General features: G+C 43.7%; 3 protein-coding genes and 1 pseudogene across 6 annotated transcripts; 1 reads left to right on the top strand and 3 right to left on the bottom strand.

Annotated features, from left to right (window-relative positions):
- Positions 1–2,070: 2,070 nt before the first annotated feature.
- Positions 2,071–4,177, bottom strand: LOC103970307 (dof zinc finger protein 1). Of its 3 annotated transcripts, none has more exons than XM_009384032.3 (2): positions 3,953–4,177; positions 2,071–3,426 (listed from the first exon to the last, which is right to left on the bottom strand). In XM_009384032.3, the coding sequence occupies exons 1-2, from the start codon at positions 3,974–3,976 to the stop codon at positions 2,467–2,469; spliced, it is 984 nt and encodes a 327-aa protein (XP_009382307.2). In that variant the 5' UTR covers positions 3,977–4,177; the 3' UTR covers positions 2,071–2,466. The 3 variants fall into 3 exon arrangements, with proteins under 3 accessions (XP_009382307.2, XP_018675720.2, XP_018675719.2); XM_018820175.2 differs by lacking the exon at positions 3,953–4,177 and having other exon boundaries at positions 2,071–3,187; positions 3,269–3,937; XM_018820174.2 differs by lacking the exon at positions 3,953–4,177 and having other exon boundaries at positions 2,071–2,349; positions 2,419–3,934.
- A 3,773-nt stretch (positions 4,178–7,950) lies between these two features.
- Positions 7,951–15,898, top strand: LOC103970306 (uncharacterized; annotated as a pseudogene). Its single transcript, XR_010492683.1, has 10 exons — positions 7,951–8,377; positions 8,883–10,014; positions 10,105–10,195; positions 10,295–10,452; positions 10,540–10,591; positions 11,893–11,972; positions 12,073–12,182; positions 12,256–13,080; positions 13,443–13,533; positions 13,679–15,898. The product of XR_010492683.1 is annotated as an uncharacterized LOC103970306 (transcript).
- LOC135627751 (laccase-6-like) lies at positions 13,521–15,683 on the bottom strand. Its single transcript, XM_065133985.1, has 5 exons — positions 15,552–15,683; positions 15,327–15,478; positions 15,001–15,245; positions 14,802–14,930; positions 13,521–14,735 (listed from the first exon to the last, which is right to left on the bottom strand). The coding sequence occupies exons 1-5, from the start codon at positions 15,669–15,671 to the stop codon at positions 13,675–13,677; spliced, it is 1,707 nt and encodes a 568-aa protein (XP_064990057.1). The 5' UTR covers positions 15,672–15,683; the 3' UTR covers positions 13,521–13,674.
- Positions 15,899–18,364: 2,466 nt separating the features above from the next.
- On the bottom strand, positions 18,365–20,634 carry LOC135627513 (short-chain dehydrogenase TIC 32 B, chloroplastic-like). The gene is made up of 8 exons (XM_065133640.1): positions 20,334–20,634; positions 20,034–20,265; positions 19,852–19,931; positions 19,622–19,778; positions 19,443–19,524; positions 19,228–19,315; positions 19,107–19,153; positions 18,365–19,029 (listed from the first exon to the last, which is right to left on the bottom strand). The coding sequence occupies exons 1-8, from the start codon at positions 20,455–20,457 to the stop codon at positions 18,802–18,804; spliced, it is 1,038 nt and encodes a 345-aa protein (XP_064989712.1). The 5' UTR covers positions 20,458–20,634; the 3' UTR covers positions 18,365–18,801.
- Between the last annotated feature and the right edge of the window lie 217 nt (positions 20,635–20,851).

Genomic DNA, 20,851 nt, shown 5'->3' with positions numbered 1-20,851 from the left:
TATCATTTCTTTACATTCATGAACAAGTTGAGAAATGTTCATGGGCTTCTTTTAGGGGAAAATATATCAAAGGCCCGGCCCGTTAGCAGAAAACAATGTTCTCTCATGAATTAATCTTTTTTTTTTTTTTTTGGCTGCCAATAGTGTGTTGGTAGAACATATTATATTAAGTTGGATGGAAAGATCTCTCAGATTTCGATGCTTCGATGCGTACAAGAGAAGATGATCATCAGGTTTCCTGACTTGATCTCTCCGAAGTTCAGATTAGTATAGTTTCAAAATGAAGAATATAAAGATCCGATAGAGAGAGAAAGGAGAAAAAAAAAACATGTTATTTATAGTGCAAACTTCCTATTTATAAGTGGTTATGAAAATATTATTCCAATGGAATATTTCCATTTCAATGGTGCTGATGTTGGAGATTGGACACTGTGAATTTTGTCATTATCTATAATATTGCTGTCTTCATGTTAAGTTCTTTACTCAGATAATATCTCTGGTCGGCTTATAATTCAACAAGCTTCACAATTCGAATTGAATTGATGTCCAAATCTCATTCAACAAAAAGAAATATATATATATATATATATAATAAATACTTTTTCGATCGATTCGGATTGCATGCACCAGTCCGAACTTACGTCCTCCTACTTCAGGTGGCTAATAAATGAAATGATACACTAATGCAGTGCTACTCAGTGAAGGAATCGCATGCTGAGTCACCGTCCAGTGAAGGGGACTCCCATGGGAAAAAGAAGAGTGCCAAAAGAGAGAGATCATTCTATCAGGTACGTTGTTTTTGGTGCATGAAGACAAATGAAGCCTCGGAACTCGGTGAGTGATGTTGATCGAAGTTGATCACGTACTGCTCGTGATCTTTCACTCTTATTGCATCAAGTCCTTTATACGTTCCGAGCGAAGTGAAGGGAGATCGAGAGAACACAGAGCACCGGAATAAGAGGCCTGACAAGTTGACGTGTTGATCCTTAGTGACCCGTACATCAGAACTGAAACATGGAAACCTGCGTTCGGAAGTGGTGCTACCAAACATTCAATGCAGTAGCTGCAGATTTCCTGTCATGGCCCAGCCTTCGACTCCCTCGGCTGCATCACTGGATGGATTTCCTGTCAGATGACATTAATGCATCTATGTAAAGGCACATTGACTTGGATCACACGTTGTATCCTTGATGTCTTCTTCTACGGTGACCTTCTTTTCGAAGGTGAGGAAGAAGTAGAAGAGAAGGCAAAATATCCATGGCTTTTTCTGTGGTCGAGAGAAGAAGGGATGGTGACAGAGGCGTACTGAGACCAGAGAGTGGAGCTCAGAGAGCCTTCTTCTTCCTCCTTGGCTCGAGACTGCTTGGGAGGTCCACCATTTCATTTCCTGGCGCAATTACCGGGCATGGATTCACATGCAGCAAGCCAGAAATCAACCAAATCATTATGATCATGCGAGGTGACATGGAGTGGGTGGGACGCTCTACTCGATGCCTACCCTGCTGCTTCATAGTTCTCACAATAGTTTGAGAGGAAAGATTAACTTAATCCATCGTGTGAAGGACTGGAATGTCAGTGACAAGTCGACAAAACAGAGGTTCTGATGGTGCCAGCATCAGTGCTACACTTCACTCATTCTCAAGCTCATATGGCGGTCATCATCTGCATTCTTAAGTAACATGCAGTCCAAGATGGTGTCAGCATCAAAAGAATGGGGAATCATTCTTCAGCCCACATCCCTAGGGGAATGTTTGTGAGGGGGAAGATGAGCATGGTAATCATACATGGAGAAGGTGTGATGTGAGTGGGTGCAGGAATCAGGGGATGTGCTTTCCGATATAATAATAGGACAGTGGCCTGTTGTGCCACTTGTAAATAACCTAACACGAGTATATATATATAATCCATGTGAAGGGAAAGTACTATACCTACTTATTCCTTCTCTCTAAGCTGCTCTTGGTGGTTTCATAGCTGGAAGAATCTCGGTTGGGATGATGAGACATGACATCTCAGAGCTGGTGCAGATGGCAAAGAAAAATGACAGATAAAAGAAAGCCAGAAAAATAGAAGTGCATATCGTGGAGATGGTTGTCTTCCCCTTTGTTCCACTCTTGGTCAATACTCTGATGCAAATTCTTATGACTTCTTGTACAAGCAAAAGGTGATATCATAGAACAGAAAATTCTTTTGATCACACACCCTGTTGAAGCCAACCTAAAAAGAAGCTTCACATGTCCATGGTGATGAGAATCACATAAACTGGAGACTGTAGGAGAAGGAAAAGCTAGTGATGGAAAGAAACGGAGGAGAAAGAACTGCATGCATGCGTCCGCTTGCCTTCTGTTGGTCCTGAGCAAATTCCAGACAGAGTCATTCAACACCATCATCTGAAATCAAACCAAATAAATAAACACGCACTCTTTTTTGGCCTTTCTGTTTCTTCGTTGAGATCACGGGATGCTTCTTCTACCATGAGCCGCCTCCACCTATCATCCCGTTCCAGAAACCAGGAGGATGGCCACCATGGCCCCGACTGTTCTCGAACTCAGCAGCGGTGCTTGTGTGGACCACTGGCTTCACATCTTCAAAGGGGAACAACAGCCTTCCACCGGCGCTCTCCTGCACCCCCTGCAGAGCCCCATACCCACCACTGCTCCCTTCTCTTCCTTCGCCTCCGGCAATAGCTTCCATCGGGAAGTTAAGTGCAGGAGCTCTGAATTCCTGTAGCTCAAACCCGGTCGGGTATTCCGGCAGTGGCATCGTCACGAATGGGCTGAGCCCTCTCATAGTCATGCCACTCCTCAGTAGCTCCATGGCAGAGAGAGCACCAACAGCATTGCATGGGTTGCTGCAGTTTCCAGTACCGCTACTGTTGCTGTTGACGGTACTGCTCTCCAAACCGGGGAAGCCGTTGAAATCAGGGAGTCCGTGGTGGGGGAAAGCCAGGTTGAGGTCTTGTCCGTCATGGAACTTCTGAGAAGCAGAGAGGGAAACGCGAGGGGGGATGAGGTCAATTGGTAGCTTCTTGGGGTTTGAAACTATAGAGGAGGTCGCAGCGGTGGAAGAGGTGGTAGCGGAGGTGGCGCTGGTGGTGGCGGCGGCGGAGGAGAGGGAGGGCCGCTTGTTCTTTCTTGAGCCACCACCCACGGGGACGTTTCTGAGGGACCCGCCATCGGTCCAATACCTCCTGCAGGTCTTGCAGAAGTACCGTGGCTGAGTGAGGCTGTAGTTGTTGTAGTAGCAGAACTTGGTGTTGGTGGAGTTGCACCTGGGACAGTGGAGAGCCTGTTCCTTCTGCGGCCTGATCCTCCTCTCCGTCACCTGAGGCCTGGCTGCGCTGAAAGTACTGCTCGCAGTGGCGGTGGTGGTGGTGACGGTGGAGGAGGAGGAGGCCACCATCTCCATCGACTTCACCAGCCCTATGTCCTGACAACACCCACATCCCCATAAGAAAATTTTAGGCGCAGCTATCCAAGGATAACACATACTTACTACAGATATATAAGATTTCCAAAGAAAAGACACATCAAACAGAAGCTTGTAGGCAAAGAAAAAGACGAAAGGGAGCAAAGCAAAAGAACGATGAAAGAGAGATCAGATGCTCTTTATGCATCAACAAGATCAAAGCAAAACAACCCTTATCATGTCACTGCTTTATTGCACAAGCTAGAGAGAGAGAGAGAGAGAGAGAGAGAGAGAGAAGGAAAAGTAGGAAAATAAAGTGATTTGCTGCTTTCAAGGATTAAAGACGGGAAGCACGAGAGAATTGAAAGCTAAAAGCCAAAGGAAAAGACGAGCAAAGGAGAGGATGCACCGGAAAAGATCTGTGAAAGAGTTCCAAGCTTCCAACACAAAGATCCACAACCACCCGTGTCCTCGAAGATCCGCACCAGGCAACATAAAATCAAAACTGAGGTGCAGCACATCCAGATCTCGAGCTCATGGATCTTACCTGATGCCACGGAGCAGTATCCATGCAGGGAAAGCTTCACGAGGCCCGGGCCGAGGAGCAGTATCCAGAAGGAAGCCAAAGAGGGACGATGAGAAGAAGAGAAAGCAGCAGGTGTCTCGAGACAAGGAATACTTAGAAGAGTCGGCAAAGCAGCTGCGGCAGTGGAATGGTGATGTGGTGGTGCTGTCTTCCGTAGCTTTTAGAGAGACAGTGGTAGAGAAAGGAAACCATTTCTATTGTTCAAAGTCGTGTATGATTCTTTGGCTGCTATTATAATGTCAAAATTTTCCAGATCGCTGTGTGTGATTCTACCACACTTTTGCCAATGGTGTACCAGCGACTTGGGAAGTCCGTACGACCCGTTGTTCCACATGGGTGCGTGATGACGTGGCACGCGCATCCACGTGACACATGGGTCCGCCATTCTGGACTGGTTCATATTAAAATTTTATATTATATTAATAATATTCATAATTTATAATAATAATAATTATTATTATTATTATTATTATAAATCCTAACTATTTGGGATCGATCAGAATTTTTGTCACCATTCTAAACTTAACAATATATTTATTATTATTTTTAGATCATCATTTATTTCTTCTCTTATCATTAATCTCTATCGAATCGATACCCTAATTATTCATGAATAAAATATTTTTTATATTTCATAATAATTTCATACATCAATCTCAATAACATAAATTATATATATATAATTTTAATTATTATTCTCGAAATTATAAAAGTATTGATCATCATATAATTATTTTTATTTTATTTTATTTTTAACCTTAAAGGTATCCTACACATAAGACGTTCTATAATCTTAGTCATCTTGGTTTTACGATATTAATATAATCTTCATTAGATTTGATATAATTTTATGTTAATTATTAATGATCTAAAAGCTATTGTAGAAAGGAGATGGCTCAATTAACTAAATTACGTGAAGGGACAAAGACATCTTATTTACCAAATCTTAAAGGTACTGATCTCCAAGTTGGTCTTCTTCTTCTCGTGTTCTCTCTTTCTCTCTGACAAAATAGCGAACAGTTTTCGCGCAAGTCATGAAATGACTCGTGCACGTTTCTTTGTCTAATTCATAATTAAATGCGATGGACACTGAGTTGAGTTTAGCAAGAAGACTATTAGCAGAGGTTGAGACTTTACTCTAATGGTTGCAGACCAAGCAAAATGGCAACTCCACAGACGTCACAAGATCCGCCACTGTCAATCCGATTCCTTAGTGCTCTCGTGCTAGCTGCTGTTGTTCTCGTCTTCCATGGCGTTGGTTGTACCTCCATTTGGGACTTAGTGGATGGGTTTGGTGCATCCGTGACTCGGTGATCCTCCACCAAAGGAACAACACAACACATCTACAAACAAATAGTTAGTAGTCCGAATGAGAAATTTTTCTTCGACGTACAAAAAGTGTTTAATCAGGTAAACTATATATTTGTCTTTTATTATAGATTCTCTCATTTTCTATATACATGTATGAAATGATATTGTTTAAAGTTTTTTTTTCTTCGATTAAGTCTTTTATTTTTTGGATGAAATCTAAAAAAAAAAAAAATCTTTAAAATTTTTTTATTGAAAAGACCAATATACTCGTATCTCTATTGGACTCATCATTGCCATTACCTCTTATCTGTTTTATCTTGTCGAACCTATCTCACCCTTGCATGATGAAAGAGAAGATTCAGTGGGGTCTAAGGAGACGATGATGATTCTCACGTAACGAAAGAGGGGTACTACGATGACGACCGTCGCGAAGGGGAGGGTCTGATGGGTCGTCATCGTCACTTATTGTATAGAGATAGAGGTGACAATAAATCTGATAAAAAGAGACGAGAAGAGATGGGAGGTGAAGATGAAGGCAACGATGACGATAGATACAAAGGGAGCCAAAGGTAAAATAGTTATTAAAAAAAATGAAACACTTTACAATTTTTTTAAAAAATTGGAGTTACAATTTGTCAGTTTTTTTTTTCAAGAATTCACTCTCTTTTCGTTATATTCTCTTTTTAGTTTCCTATCTCCAAGTGCGTCAGGTAGAACTCTTTGAATTCTCAACTACAGCATCACCAAAGCATACCTGTGAGAACCAAATCTGATTCTTTTGACATTGTCCATCGCACAGAAAAAGAGAGAGAGAGAGAGAGATTCAAGTCCTTTGAGTACTTTTAAAGGTGACTATTTCGTATAATAAAGTACAGAATTTTTATCATGGTCCCACAGCCGTGGTGTGTGGATACGAACAGGTGTATTTTCTCGTTCAAGTGTTCTCCACCACCGAATCGTAAAAGCCGGAATGCGAACCTCAAAAATCAAGCCACATCGTGAGGCCAAACTTTATCTGGATTTTGTTCCTCCACTGGTGGCTGGCGGATTCCAAGTCCAACCAAATCCTTGTTAGATTTGATAGTGTGGAAAAAGAATGGACACAAAGTCAAACTCAGCCTCCCCATCCCTGTCCCCTTTGCAGATGAGAAGCCATGAACAGCCCATCCTCTCCTCACCCCTGCGCACGGCGTCCCTTCTCACAGCACCCACCACTTCAAGGTTACCTCGCCCAAAAGGCATCATGATGGGCAAACTACGCGAGCACCATAATTGTTTTCGTTGGAGCAGTTAAGGATGCGAAGAAATGCGGCAGGGAATTGAAATGCTCAGCCGACTGCACCTCAACGTTGAAGTTGTCATTGCGCTATCTTCGCCTTGACATCATCGGCTGTTCCGAAGAAGTCATCGAGTGGATCATTAAATGCTGAAGTTGACAGCCTTTCTCTTCTTTCTTTTGACTGAGAAAAATACCTGAGAACCAGAAGAGATGATTAAAACAAGGAAAGCATCTCACAACTTGTTAGCTACGGTACGTTGTTGCCCAAGAAAGGAAGTGTAGGACCGACAGCGTATCCATCTTGGATCCTCCATTCCACTGTCACGTTTCCTACTGCTTGGCTCACTCGAATCATGAGGTTCTTCAGTGTTCTGTAGATTGATTGACCCAATACGTAGCCTTCCTTTGTGCTCGTTGCACAGAGATGAGAGAGAACAAGTTACTATCGACGGACATATTGGTGCCTGTGTTCTTTCGTTGAGCAATGCGCTCATGGTGGCGGGCTCACCAAATCATAGCTCACTTCGTGAATTGGCTGCGACCGACCACCCCAAAGAAGGAAATGGACGGTGGTTGGGACGCTGTCCTGTTCACCATCTCACGGACACAGGCGTCCTCTCCAAGCTAAAGCTTCACCGCCCCTTCCCCCCTCCGTCGTGACATCCGAGTCTAAACCTCTCCCTGTTTATTATTTATCTATTTATTTATTTATTCTTATTGTAATTCAACGTATGGTGTAATTACCGTTCGGCCCTACGACCTCCGTCATCGACGTGGCAATTGCTTTGCGATTCGCGCACGATCTCGATGAATGTCATCATCGAGAGCGCGTGCAGTGACTTCGATGAACGGCTAGGATGCTCCCAAGTGGCATCTGTCAAGATTCGTGGACGCCGACCACGTGTGAGTCTCGCGTTTAGCGAGCAATAGTGGATTGTGGAATACGTTTCTGTAAATATTTGTGTGTGTTTATCCATTGCCTTTAAAATTGGATTAAGATCTTAATCAATATTATCGAAGTTTAAATTACCAGACGTGGCATCTGCTGTGGCATTCGTGGACGATCTCGATGAATGTCATCATCGAGTGCGCACAAACACTTCGATGGACGTCTGGGATGCTCCCTTGGGACCTTGGAACGTGCCTACATGGATCGCAAGTGGCACCTGTCAAGATTCGTGCGGCATCTTAAAAGCGTGAGATTTCTATCGGTGGACGCCGACCACGTGTCAGCCTCGCGTTCAGGGATCAATAGTGGAATACGTGTCTGTAAATATTCGTGTTTATCCATTGGGTTTAAAAGGGCTTAAGCTCTTAATCAAGATTATCTAAGTTATGCTTAACTTTAAAGTAGCTGATACGTGGTTCCATCTATGCCGGTAGGGCGTTTCAGCAAGAAGGCAGTAGGCCGCAGGCGATTTCCGTCTTTTGGTCGAGTGAGAGAGGAAACGGGATCGGATTTTGGCACTAGCAGCGGCAAGCCGGCGGCAGATAAAGAAAGAGGAGAGGGAAGGCAGCGGCAGCAGCGGGAGGTGGAGAGAAGGATGAAATAGGACGTAGCAGTACCCACGCGGAGAATGGACAGCGAATCGAGATAACATACATCGGACGGAGAGCGAGTGTGAGCGAACGTGGAGGAGGAGGGTACACTCGAAACACTCCCAACCTTGTTCTTCCCGCCGCGCGAGCTCGGAACTGGGGACGAGGGAAGGGAGGGAATCGGAGAGCCGGGATTGCTGCGGAATATGGACCGCTTTGGATCTGACGGGTGTTCTCCTAACCCGATGGGCGTCCAGGTGAGGTGCTCCTGTTCCATTCGGCGTCGTACGTGGAATGTTGTGGTGGATTTGTCTATTTTGGGTCTAAATTTGTTCTTTTCGTCTAAATTCCTGTTTCCTATTCATCAAAATCGAATCTTGATCCCTATCATTCCCTGGCGAGATTAGGGCTTAGGAGTCTTCTTGGTTGGGGAATGAGGTTTTCTCACGGGTTGGAAAAGTCGGTATTTCCGTTTCAATCAATGAATTCTTAGTTTACTATAACGAAGCACCGGGCGTCACGATTCATTCCCTCTGGTTGCAACTTGTGATCAGTGTCGCAATCGAAGCAACCCTAGTTGCTGATTCTATGGTGATTGTGGAGCTTTGTTTATCTCCCCTTAACTGATTCCGCAGCCGAGGGAATGAAGGTCGTGTTTACTAGTTTATAATTGCATGGATGGTTTTCTTTTCTTGAGATGATATCCGTTTCCTTTTCATGGTTTTGAAACGAGGAATTGTGGCTCTAAGTTTCATATTTCAGGAAGAAGAGGAGGATCTGTTCTTCGAGTCGCAGGAAGACGTCTTGTCCGTGTTCGATTCGTGTCTGGGCAGCCCAACAAAGGATGATTTCTTGCTGGAAGATCAGTTCGTTAGCCAAGGGTCGATAGGTCCCCTGTGCGATGTCTGGATTACGAGTTCCGATGGCGCGAGGGAACGCCGATATAGGTTCATGAGATGGATGGGCATAGATCTCATGAACGGCTCGTTTCTGAGTTCCTCTGATCCGGATGGACAAACGCAGGTCGATGATGAGATACAGACAGATACTGATGGGATCATGTCGAGTTCTGGGTCTGTGATGAGAGGCTTTGATATAGATAATAAGTATTCAATCTCCAGCGGGTCTACAGAGGATGAGCACCCATCCTGCAACGAGGCCTTGGAAGAGTGCTTGGTGTACAGAATCAAGAATTTGGATGATAGATTCGTAAGTCCTCCTAAAGTTGGTTCAAATCATATTGTACCATTTGATGAATTCAAGGGAAGTTCGGGTCCATCATCTTTAAACCAGCAGCTCATGCTTCGAGAAGATAAAGCTTCAAGCAAGTCTGACAGTTCAGTGAGGAGGAAGAGACCTGGTTGGCTGAGGAAACTGGGTGCTGTTGCTTGCATTGTGGATAGGCAAGGTGAGGAGAGTAATTCATCTTTTCATGACAGCGATAAGAGTGGTATTGCTGGGTCTGGGAGAGTGAACGTTAAGCCTTGTGGGAAGCGGTCCAAGGAATTCTCTGCAATCTACAAAATGCAAGATATTAAAGCACATGATGGTGCGATCTTCACCATGAAGTTTAGCCCTGATGATCAGTATTTAGCTAGTGGAGGTGCAGAAGGGATTGTGCGTGTGGCATGTCATGGTTTGTGAAAGGACAAATGAAATTAGCATCCCTGACGATGATCCTTCTTGCATATACTTCACAGTGAATCATAGTGCTGAATTAACTCCAGTGCATGCTGATAAGAAGAACACGTTCAAGTCCAGGGATATGAGGAGAAGTGCGGATTCTGCTTGTGCTGTTATCCCCCCTGATGTTTTTCGGTTATCTGAGAAACCACTGCATGCATTCCATGGGCATGATGCAGATGTGCTGGATCTTTCATGGTCATTGGATAAGGTGTGCAACCATCTTTAACAGCTCACTTTTAAGCTTACATTTCTCACTTTTGCTTTCAAGCATCCCAAGAATTAAGTTATTTGCATGCAGCATCTATTGTCATCTTCCAAGGACAAAACTGTTCGCCTATGGCAAGTTGGATCTGGTAGCTGCCCCAAAGTTTTCTCCCATATCAACTATGGTGGTTGCTTGTTAAAATATGTTTGTGTATTTTTTTTGTCAATCCTTTTGTTGTAGTCATTGTGATTTATTCTGCTTTATTGTCAAATAAATAATGCAGTGACATGTGTTCAATATAATCCTATTGACGAGAATTACTTCGTAAGTGGATCTATAGATGGGAAAGTTCGTATTTGGAATATTTCAAGAGGTCAAGTTGTGGATTGGGTTGATATTAGGGAAATAGTCACTGCAGTTTGTTTCCGCCCCAATGGGAAGGTATATGTTAGTCACTTCAGCTTGTGACCATTTTCGAATATCGATGTTCAAGAAAATCTATTTAGTAATATTTCTTGGTTCTTATAGGGAGTGGTTGTAGGGACCTTGACGGGTGGTTGTTGTTTTTATGATGCACCAGGTAAATGTTAACCTGTTAACAAATACAAAAATTATTTTGTTTGCATTTTGCATATCATTGCATGAGCGATACTTGGATCCTATCTTATTATTTTTGTTATATGTTAGAATATTTCAGCTTGTCGAAATATTCTGGCATGTTGCTGTTGTTGTTAGAATATTTCAGCCTGATAGTTATAGTTCTAGCAGGAACCTAATTTGGTTGTTTTGGCAACCTTTGGTTACAATTTATGTTTTATTGATTATGCCATCTGAACATGGGTATATCTCAAGTTATATGGTAAAGGACTTTCTTCTACTGCAGCTCCAATGGTTACACATATTTGTAATTTGGAAAGCCTCACAAATTTCAGATGAAGATGTATATTCTTGGTAGTGGAACCTTAATATGTTCGGGACATTGAACTTTAAACACATCATCAATGAAAACAATTGTTTGGATTGTTATTATGTGTGTGTATTTAGTGTAGCATAACTTTCGAGAAGGCCATCCTGCCTGAAAATGCAGTCATTTATCTTTCAAAGACAAACACTGACTTTGGATTTTTAATGGATGTAATCACTTTGGTGAATATCTGGCCACAAGTTCTTGAGCATCTTGATTCATCTGGTCTTCTGTAAACAATTATTCAGATTGTTGCATGTGTGTATTTAGTGCAGCATGTCTTCCGAGAGGTCTATCGTGCCTGAAAATGTGGTCATTTGTCTTGCAAAGACAAACATATGACTTTGGCTTTTTAATGGATGTAACCACTTTGGTGAATCCTGGCCACAAGTTCTTGACCATCTTGATTCATTTGCTCCATTTCGTCTTCTGTAAAAATCTCTTCTTGCATCTCCTACATTATTAGTTACCCTTTTTTATTGCATTCCATCTGGACTGATCAATACTTCTAGCTGCAATTGTCCTGACTTTATCTGTTTACCCAATACAATCTGCTAACAAATATTTGGTCACTAAAATTATTTCCAACACCTATTTTGCTGGTTTTGCATTTACTATGTTAAAATTGGATGTAGTATATTTCTGCACATTTCTCTGTGCTTTTATCTTTTTGAGATAAAGAATTACCATTATTATAAGATTCTTCACCAAACAAGGAATATAAGATTTGTCTTTGGAATAGACTGCTTCCTATTTTCACACATATTCAAAGTTGTGCTAATAATACTATTATTGGCACTATGTTCTTTTTTCCTTTTTCTTACAGACTCTTGTTTAATTGATGTACAGTGATGTTCTTTACATATTTAAAGCACTTTGTATGAGGTCACTTACTGCTCCCATCATCCTTGTGACAGATAATCATCTTCAAAAAGAAGCTCAGATCTCCTTTCAAGGCAAAAAAAAGTCTCTTAAAAATCAGATAACTGGATTTCAGGTAGCTTCCACGGAACATCAATTCTTCACAATTGGTAAAAGTTCTTATGTGCTCTCTTCTAGTTTCTCATTTCTGCACTTTGGTTTTGTTTCACCTCCAGTTTTGCCCAAGGGATCCTCAAAAATTGATGGTCACTTCTGCAGACTCACATATTTGAATATTTGATGGTGTTGACTTGGTCACCAAATACAGGGGTATCCTCTTTGTCACGTTAACCTATTTCCATGATTTTTGTCCATCAGTTCTCACATATGTCAATTTCTATTTCGGGTTTTTATACCAGAAGTCAGATATCTGCATCTTTTACTGCAGATGGCCAGCATATCATCTCTGCCAGTGAGGATTGCAATGTCTCTGTCTGGAGCCATGTTACCCATGACATCCGTATGTCCAACCATGTTAAGAGCATATGGTCTTGTGAGCGTTTCTTCTCCACCAATGCTTATATTGCAATACCTTGGCATGGTTTGGAATCCAGTTATCGGATATCTATGACCTCTGATGTTTTCCAATCGCAACAAGTTAACGGTGACCAATCTGGAGTCACAGAGAATGAATCTAAATGTCATTTACAAGATTCAGATGGTGATAAATACAGGGTACTGTATTTATCACCATCTGGGAGTTTTACGCTGAGCCATGATTTCTTCTCAGAGCTTCTGCCAAAGAGCTCAGCAACATGGCCAGAGGAGAAACTTCCCTCAAATTGTGCTGCATCTAGCGTGTCCAAATCCCGGTACAAGTTCCTGAAGACATCTTGCCAGAACACCTCCCATGCCTGGGGTCAGGTAATATTAACTGCTGGATGTGATGGATGGATCAGATCCTATCAGAATTTTGGTTTGCCTGTACATATATGACTAATTTCACCATCGAAATGGTCGATGTAATGTGGCACACCTTTTCGACCAAAACCGAGTGACTGACAAAGTTGATGCAGCTGAATCATCTGGCGATCTTTGTGCGGGATCACATGCTCATTGTTCCTGCCAAAATGTTGCGGAGCCTTACTGTATATATGTGCTGGAGGTCCTCAAATATCGTGGCTGCAACAACAGATCATAGCAAGTGCAGGAGGTTCACATCCTTACGGAACTATGCAATGCAGGTAAGATCTTGAGGCAGTCGGGGGTAGATGTTACTGTTTGATAAACAAATTTTATTTAATTATTACTGAACTCTTTCATTTATCGAAATTTAGATGTTCATTTTTTGTCCGTAAAAGTGGTTGATTTCTTAACGTGGTGATGCCAAATGTTTGTGATGGATTTCTCAGATGCATCTGTGAGCCGTGTGCTTTTCCTAAATAGATTCTCCAGCGTGTTGTTAGGCGGTTGTTTGTGCTCTGGCAAGAGTGAATTAAACCCTTTCTGTTAGATCATGAAAGATGTTGCATGTCTAGATAAAGTTCAACTATGTTCTCATCTATTGGTAGATCTATTAGACTAACATTGTATATTCTTCCAGCAGATGATTGATTAGAAGAAAAGTAGAAGCAGATCGATCAAGAACAAAAAAAGGAAGAGAAGTGAAGACGACGACAATCTCAGCCACCTTACCGGTGCGGTTTCTATCTTACCTCTGTTTCCCTCTTATCAGTACATGTCCAATAAGTATTCTTCACTAACATGCAAAACAGCTATTTCTGCAAATAAATTTATGCCAACATGTGCAACATCTTTACATCTGTCGAATTCGTGGCTCAGCACCTTGGCAGATCCGCTGGGGGATGAGGAAGCGACTCCATGGTACCATTTCCGTCCTTCACGACGAACGCCATGGCCAGCCCCCAGCTCGCGTGCACCTCGAGGTGGCAATGCACGAACCAAACACCTGGATTGTCGGCGACGAACCGGATCGCGGCCCATCCTCCGGCGGGGACGCCGATTGTGTTCATGTATGGCGGATCGACCAGGTTGAGCTTCGCCGTCATCGGGTTGTAGTTGCCGGTCCCGTGGCCGACGACGTGGAAACTGTGGCCATGCAGATGGACGGGGTGGTTCTCGGTGCCCACGGTCCCTGTGTTCTGCAACACCAGCTGCACCCTGCTCCCGAACTCCAGCACCTTCACCCTCGTCCCGTTCAACGACTGGGTGTCGTTGGGCGCGCCATCGACGAAGTCGTAGTTCTTCAGTGGCACTCCGGGGAAGTCCTCGGTGTAGTAGCCGTTCATGTTGTCGTAGTAGGCTTGCAGCAGCGAAACCATCGGCTCGACGAAGGCGATGTTGTTCATGACCGCAGCTAAGACGCCGCCGTTGGGCCCCTGGCAGCTCGCGTTCGGGTGGGACGAGTGGCACTGCTCCACGGTCAACCCGATGGTGAAGAGCAGGTTGGCGTCGACGACGAGGGGAACGCCGGTGTCGTTCAGGCTTCGCAGGTTGTTCAGTGCGAAGTCGACGGTGAGGCTGTCGTTGAAGGCCGGGAACTCGGCCGGGCGACTCGGGGCTTCGGGGCCGGCTCCGGAGTAGCGGAAGTGCGCGACGGCGGGGGTGTTCTGGAAGGGGACGTTTTGGGCGGACATGAAGGGTGCCAGGGCCATGTCGTAGGTGTCGATGGGCTGGTCCGCCTGTACGAGGACGTTGATGGTCTGCCCCGGCGCGATCATGAGGCTGTCGACCGTGAGAGGCTTAGTGTACTCGCCGTCGGCCTCGACGATGGTCATCCGGTGGTCGGCGATGGCGAAGAAGTGCTCCGTGTTGAGGGACGCGCTTACCAGCCGCAGCAGGTAGGTCTTACCGGGAACCACGGGGATCTCGTAGATGTCTGCAGTGAGGTGGAACCCGATCAAGTTGTTATCTTCAGGTAGACGTCAGCTCAAAGGAGTTTTACCAGTGGCCGAGCAGTTGTAGAGCGGCCCGGGGCTGCCATTGATGAGGTACGCATCCGCCGGCGGAGCTCCGCCGCCGCTCGACATGACATCCTCCTCGAGCTGCAGCACGTCCTTGTGCCAGTACTCCGCTGTCACCAATCGTGGGATCGTCACCAACTGGCCTCGAGAATTCAACTCAAGGATCAGGGAAGACGTTACCGAAGACCAAGCTGTGCTCCTCGTAGGGGTGGGGGAAGGGATAGGGGACGCCGGTCTTGGGGTAGACGACGATGGCTCCGTGGACGGTGGCGCGGAGCCATGAGACGTGGGCGTGCCACAGGAGCGTGCCCTTCTGCTGCACCAAGGTGAACTCGTAGGTGTAGCTGCGGCCGGCCTGGATGGGGCACTGCGTGATGTACGACGGCCCGTCCGCCCAGCACGACAGCCTCTGCCTCACTCCATGCCTGGAACAAGAATACCACCAAAACAATATGAGGCCGAGAAGAGGAGAGAAGACGATGTACCGTCTAAGGAAGAAGGATTACCAGTGAATGGTGATGTTGTTAGGGGTCTGGTTGGTGACCCTGACGATGACCCGGTCGTCTTCCTGCGCATAAATCACCGGTCCTGGAAACTTGCCGTTGACGGTGACGATGTCATTCGTCTTACACAGCTTGGTAACTCTTAGGGTTTGAACCTTCGCGACAACAACATATTAGATCTCTTTACAAGCAGCTTGCAATGAATGCAACAGAGAGAGAGAGTGAGACCTTGAAGTGGTAGAAGCTGGTGGAAGCTCCCACAGGCCAATACGCGCGGGCGAAGCTGAGAGGGACGTAGTACGACAGCAACAAACTCAGCCATAGAAGAAGACAGGAAGACCAAGCCATCTCTGGGGTTGCAATGGACTTGAAGGAGCAGGGAAAGCGACCTTCTCCTACTGCTCACAGATGTGCATGAGAGCAGAGATGCTCTGTACGAGCTGTGGCAAGAGGTGGGTCACTGAGAGTGCAAGCCTCATGCACGTTGTCCCTCAATTATAAGTCTGTCAGGAAGAGCTGTAGTGCCATGGAGATCATTATTCTATGAGCTTTTTTGGTGGCTTTCTCCCCCCCTCCGATTGGCCCCCAGGAATAATAATACTATAACACCAGTTGAACACATCCAAAGTGGCACAGGTCATAGCCATTGACTCAGTAGCATCAAAAAATTCCAACTGCACCTCCAAGCAAGAAGCTCCGATTCCATACTTCATGATGCAAACCTTTTAGATCTCAAGAGAAGTTTCGGGACTTCTATAATGAATGCATTATGATGCAGAATGTGATACATATGGCCTGCAACAGCTCAAAGCATGAGTGACTGATTAAAATAATCACATTAATTGTTAGCTCATGAACTATATTTCTTCCCTTTATGTAGCTAATCCTATGCTTCTAACAATTAACATTAAAATATTAGAGAGAAGATTAATCTTGCTTCTAAATCATGAGGTCTCAAATGATGTTGAATCTGACTGACTTGAAACACTCCCCTTTCTGCTCATTCTTTTGCATACTACAACTAAACTACTAGGAGGCCACTAATTCGATTTGATCGATTGTATTATACGACCAGAAATCTTCCCAGTTCTGTAGTAAAAGATCTGACCAGCCAAAGAGCACAAACGAAGGTAACATTAGGAGTTGTTGTTACACAAGATCTATCTAAATCTAAATTCTAAATGAAGAATTAGCTGTCACTATCAGTTTATTTGGTTCTTCAACACACATAATTAGAGGAAGACTATTAGTTAGCATTACAGCTCTGTTTTATGTCTTCCACATGACACGAGTTGTCAAATGAGCAGTTAGCCTAAAACCCATGTTGATGAGAGCTAATGGCCAGCTTTGGTGCACTACTCCCTGCTAATAGTTCTCTTCCAGAATAGATCTGTCTCAGGCCCCCCCCTATAGTAGAGGGATCAATAAAAAAAAAAGAAAAAGTACATGACTAACATGTCATCAGCATTCTAAATTAAATTGACTTATAAGAACTTGATGGAACATATTATTATTAATCTAAATATATATTGAATTAATATTATTAATTTTTAACTTAAAGTATTTTGGATGATAATTCATGCCCATCAAATTAATAGATCAATTATCACATCAAATTAAGTTATGATACTAATCTTGCAATATTATATAAATTGAATATATATATATATATATATATATATAATATAATATAAATATAATATAATGATTAGTAGTGACATGAAAGAAAAGAAAAAAAGGCAGAAAGGGTTTGGATAAGCCTTTAAAATTATTGTCCAATAAAAAAAAGAAACTAGATTAATTTCTTCAAATGACTATAAAGAAAATTCTTGTTGCCAAATTTTCGGAATCTAACATGATCCACCTAAGCACGAGCCATCAACGACAAAACGTTTTTTGGTATGTCCTTAATACATTGTATAAGATGTGGTATTTCCTTTATCTAGACCCATTTTTTTTATTGTACAATAAATAAAATATTTAATATCATTTGGTCTTATACTCATGTCTCGATATTGTGCTTTTGTCACACGTCCAATTTTCTTTTGGTTATGTTTTTATTGATAACATTTATGTTCTCGTTCTTGTTTGTATATTTTCTTAACTTATTTGAAGGTAGATACTATTTTATTGATAAATTAGTTAATTTTGATGATATGAACTTACTTTTCATGATCCAATGAGAGAGAAGGAAAAACTAAAATAAATTCTTATATATATCTCAATAATGATAATATATCACTTCGGATATGAGACTAATAGGATGTTACATTTTTATTAATCATACACATTATCCACTTCGAATGTGGGACTAATAGGATGTTACATTTTTACTATAAAAAAATCATATATTTAGTTACATTTAGAGTTTTTAAATTTTTATTTATAATTTTAATTAATTAAAAAAAAATTCTCCGTACCAATATCTAGACATCTTTTAAGCAAAATGAAAGTACAAATTATCATGACCCAATATAAGTTGTTCATAGATATTATCCATAAGGTGCAAAAATGATAGAGAAACAAAAAAAACATGATTTTTTTTCTTTCAAAATAAAAATTGATATTGATCGTTTCAATGAATTAAACGGACTTGTTTTTTATTGATTTTATATATACAAAATAAATGGATATGAACCAGAATTAAGTGCTCAAAAAGCGATGGAACAGTTGACAGTCCTAACAGAATTAAACGGTTTCAGACCCTACAGTGCGTGCCATATATATATGTCTCTGTAATCGTCCTCCGTCCTCCAGAAAAGAAGTGGAAAGCATGATGTGGAGTTTCATGAGAATGATGTGAATGTGGTCCAAAATGATCTCGTGACTCGATAAAGAAGGCGTTAAGAGATGCCACATATCTGATAAAAGACATGCCTACCATCGATGGACCAGATATCAATCAACTTTGCGTTGGGAGCACTTCAGAGATAGAAGAAAATATTAATACCTCTGACTGCAAGCCATAACCGGATAGAAATTTTCTTTCTCAATCGATATAAAAAGGGAAAAAAGAGAAATCATTAAAGAAGAAAAGGACGAAAAAGAAAGAAGTTGGAGGACCATATGTTCTTGGGAAAAGTAACCATAACTAAAAGGGCGACACACACCTCTGATATCTTTCGTAAGTTTATGATAGGTGTATCATAACCTTTTCTAATAAACTAACCCATATAACACTACTATTCATCCTTCTTTTTATCTGTCTATTAAACTACATTTTTATATTGTTATATGTGTATACATAATAATACCGCCATGATGCAAAGAAGCTACCTATTTATTCTATGGAACCGCCACTGCACGTACGGCCGGCTGTTCCTCCTATGATCCGACTCCCGTAGCACACCTACGCTGCTGCTGTCCCGCGGTACTCTTTTCCGTATCCTTCTCCCTCGCCTATCCTCTCTCTCTCTCCCTCTCTGTGTTGTTCTTATGTAGGTCAACTATGCATATGCTTCTCTCTCGATGCGTTGCGTCACATCTCATCGTGCGGTTTGTCCGAGGAGAGCGGCGGTTCGAGCCCGAACCAGGTACGGTCGGGCCTCGGGGCCGTCATGGCCTCCGAGGCGTGCCACAGCCGGGCGGCCTCGTGCGGGCTAGACGCCGACGACGACGGCGACACCTCGTTGCAGTCCGCGAAGTACTTCCCCGATACGCCTTCCAACCGCGGGTGCGTCGCCACGTAACACGTCGTCGCTGCTGCCTGCGATGCGCCAGACGAACTCCTTAGTTCTGTTTTCTCGCCACGACCACGTGCGAGAGTTGGGCGGGCGCACTCACCTGAGGGATGGTTTTGAGGAGCTTGGACGCAAGGAAGAAGGCCAGATCTGCCATCGGTAGCGAAGATTTCAGATCGAGTAAGAGATCAAAGGTCTTACAAGTGTGCAGGGCAGAGGAAGACCTGTGACGAGGCCTTCCCGGTCGCGGGTGAGTCGAGTGCGAACGATGCCGGGATGGACGCAGTTGGCCGTCACATTGGCGTCCATTTGCTGAGGATGAGATTAAAGAAACCGACGCCAGTTAATAATAAAGATAGTAATAATAAGATGGGCATCGGAATGGGGCACGCATGCATGTGATGGGCAGAGGTTTATGGGTCAGACGGCGGAGAAGAACCTCGAGTCTTTGGGTCAGCTCTCTCGTGTGGAGGACGTTCGCGAGCTTCGACAGTGCGTAGGCTCGCGTGGCATCGTAAGGTCTGCACACCAACAAAATAAAGATCTCTGTGGCCTTTTAAGAATATGTGAATTCGGTCGAGAGAAAAAGGAAGAATTAATGGAACTAGTTAAGCTTACGCTTTCTTGCGGGTCATCAGGTCGAGATAACCGAGGCAGTCGCCGAAGAACCACCCGTGGATGCTCGACGAGACGTTGACGATGCGACCTTCGATCCCCGTCTCCCTCGCCGTTTCCGCCATTTTATTTAGTAGCAGCTTGGTGAGCAAGAAGTGCCCTAAAACAAAGTTTTACCACCAAATAATAATAATAATAATAATAATAATAATAATAATAAGCTGGATGAAGACCTAAGTAGTTGGTGGCGAAGGTCATCTCGACGCCGTCCTCGGAGACGGCGTGCTCGTAGGAGAATTTCCCGGCGTTGTTTCTGTTAAATTCACCGTTAGTTTTTGAAATCTCATACACAGAGAGAGATTAGAGGGGGAGGTGAAAACAAGATTGGGGGAAGAGATATTAAAAGGTGGCGTACATGAGGAGGTTGAGGGGGAGGTCGAGGGCGAGGAAGCGAAAGACGAAGCATCGGACGGAGGAGAGGGAGCTGAGGTCGAGGGGTAGCACGATGATCTCCGCCCCGGGGAACTCCCCCGTAATCCGGGCCCTCGTCTCTTCCGCTGCCTTCAGGCTCCTCGCCGGCAGCACCAGCCTCGCCCCCCGCATCGCCAGCACTCGCGCCGTCTCCGCCCCGATCCCCGACGTTGCCCCTGCGCATCGTAAGACATTGATCAGCACAGTTCTTATTTCTTTCTGTCGATCAAATGGATTTACCAACCGGTGATGATTGCCGTGATGGAGCCGAGCTCAGTGGCCGCGGCCGTGACATCCTCGCCGGTGGATTTGGAGCCGAAGCCGCTGGCGCCGGTGGATCCGATCAGGTACTTTACCGTCTCGAACATTTGCGTTCCGATTCAATTCTTCCTTCCTCTGTCGTGTGTCGATTTCCTTCGGGTTCACCTTAAAAAGTCACAAGGGTTTGATTGAGGTGAAAAGGGAGTCGAGGGAAAGAGAGAGAGAGGAGCTTTTGCTTTTTGGAACGAGCTACGCCTCGTTCGAGTGTCAGATACAAGGGGGAAAGGCGCCGCTCCACATTTATAACTGAAGCGGGGAAATGAACGGTGACTAGAAAACGGTTTTAGTATATAACGGGGAGTTTCGAGGTTAATAACGGGCACAGTGAATAATCTAATATATCGGGATGAAAAATGAAGGATATGTGATAAAAGAGGATGATATGATCCACAACTTGTCATGAATGTGATGTGCTCTTTCTACCAACTTTACGTTGGTATC

The sequence above is a fragment of the Musa acuminata genome, chromosome BXJ2-11 (assembly GCF_036884655.1).
Source record: "Musa acuminata AAA Group cultivar baxijiao chromosome BXJ2-11, Cavendish_Baxijiao_AAA, whole genome shotgun sequence".
NCBI lineage: Eukaryota > Viridiplantae > Streptophyta > Magnoliopsida > Zingiberales > Musaceae > Musa > Musa acuminata.
This window is presented reverse-complemented; position numbering and strand designations above follow the sequence as displayed.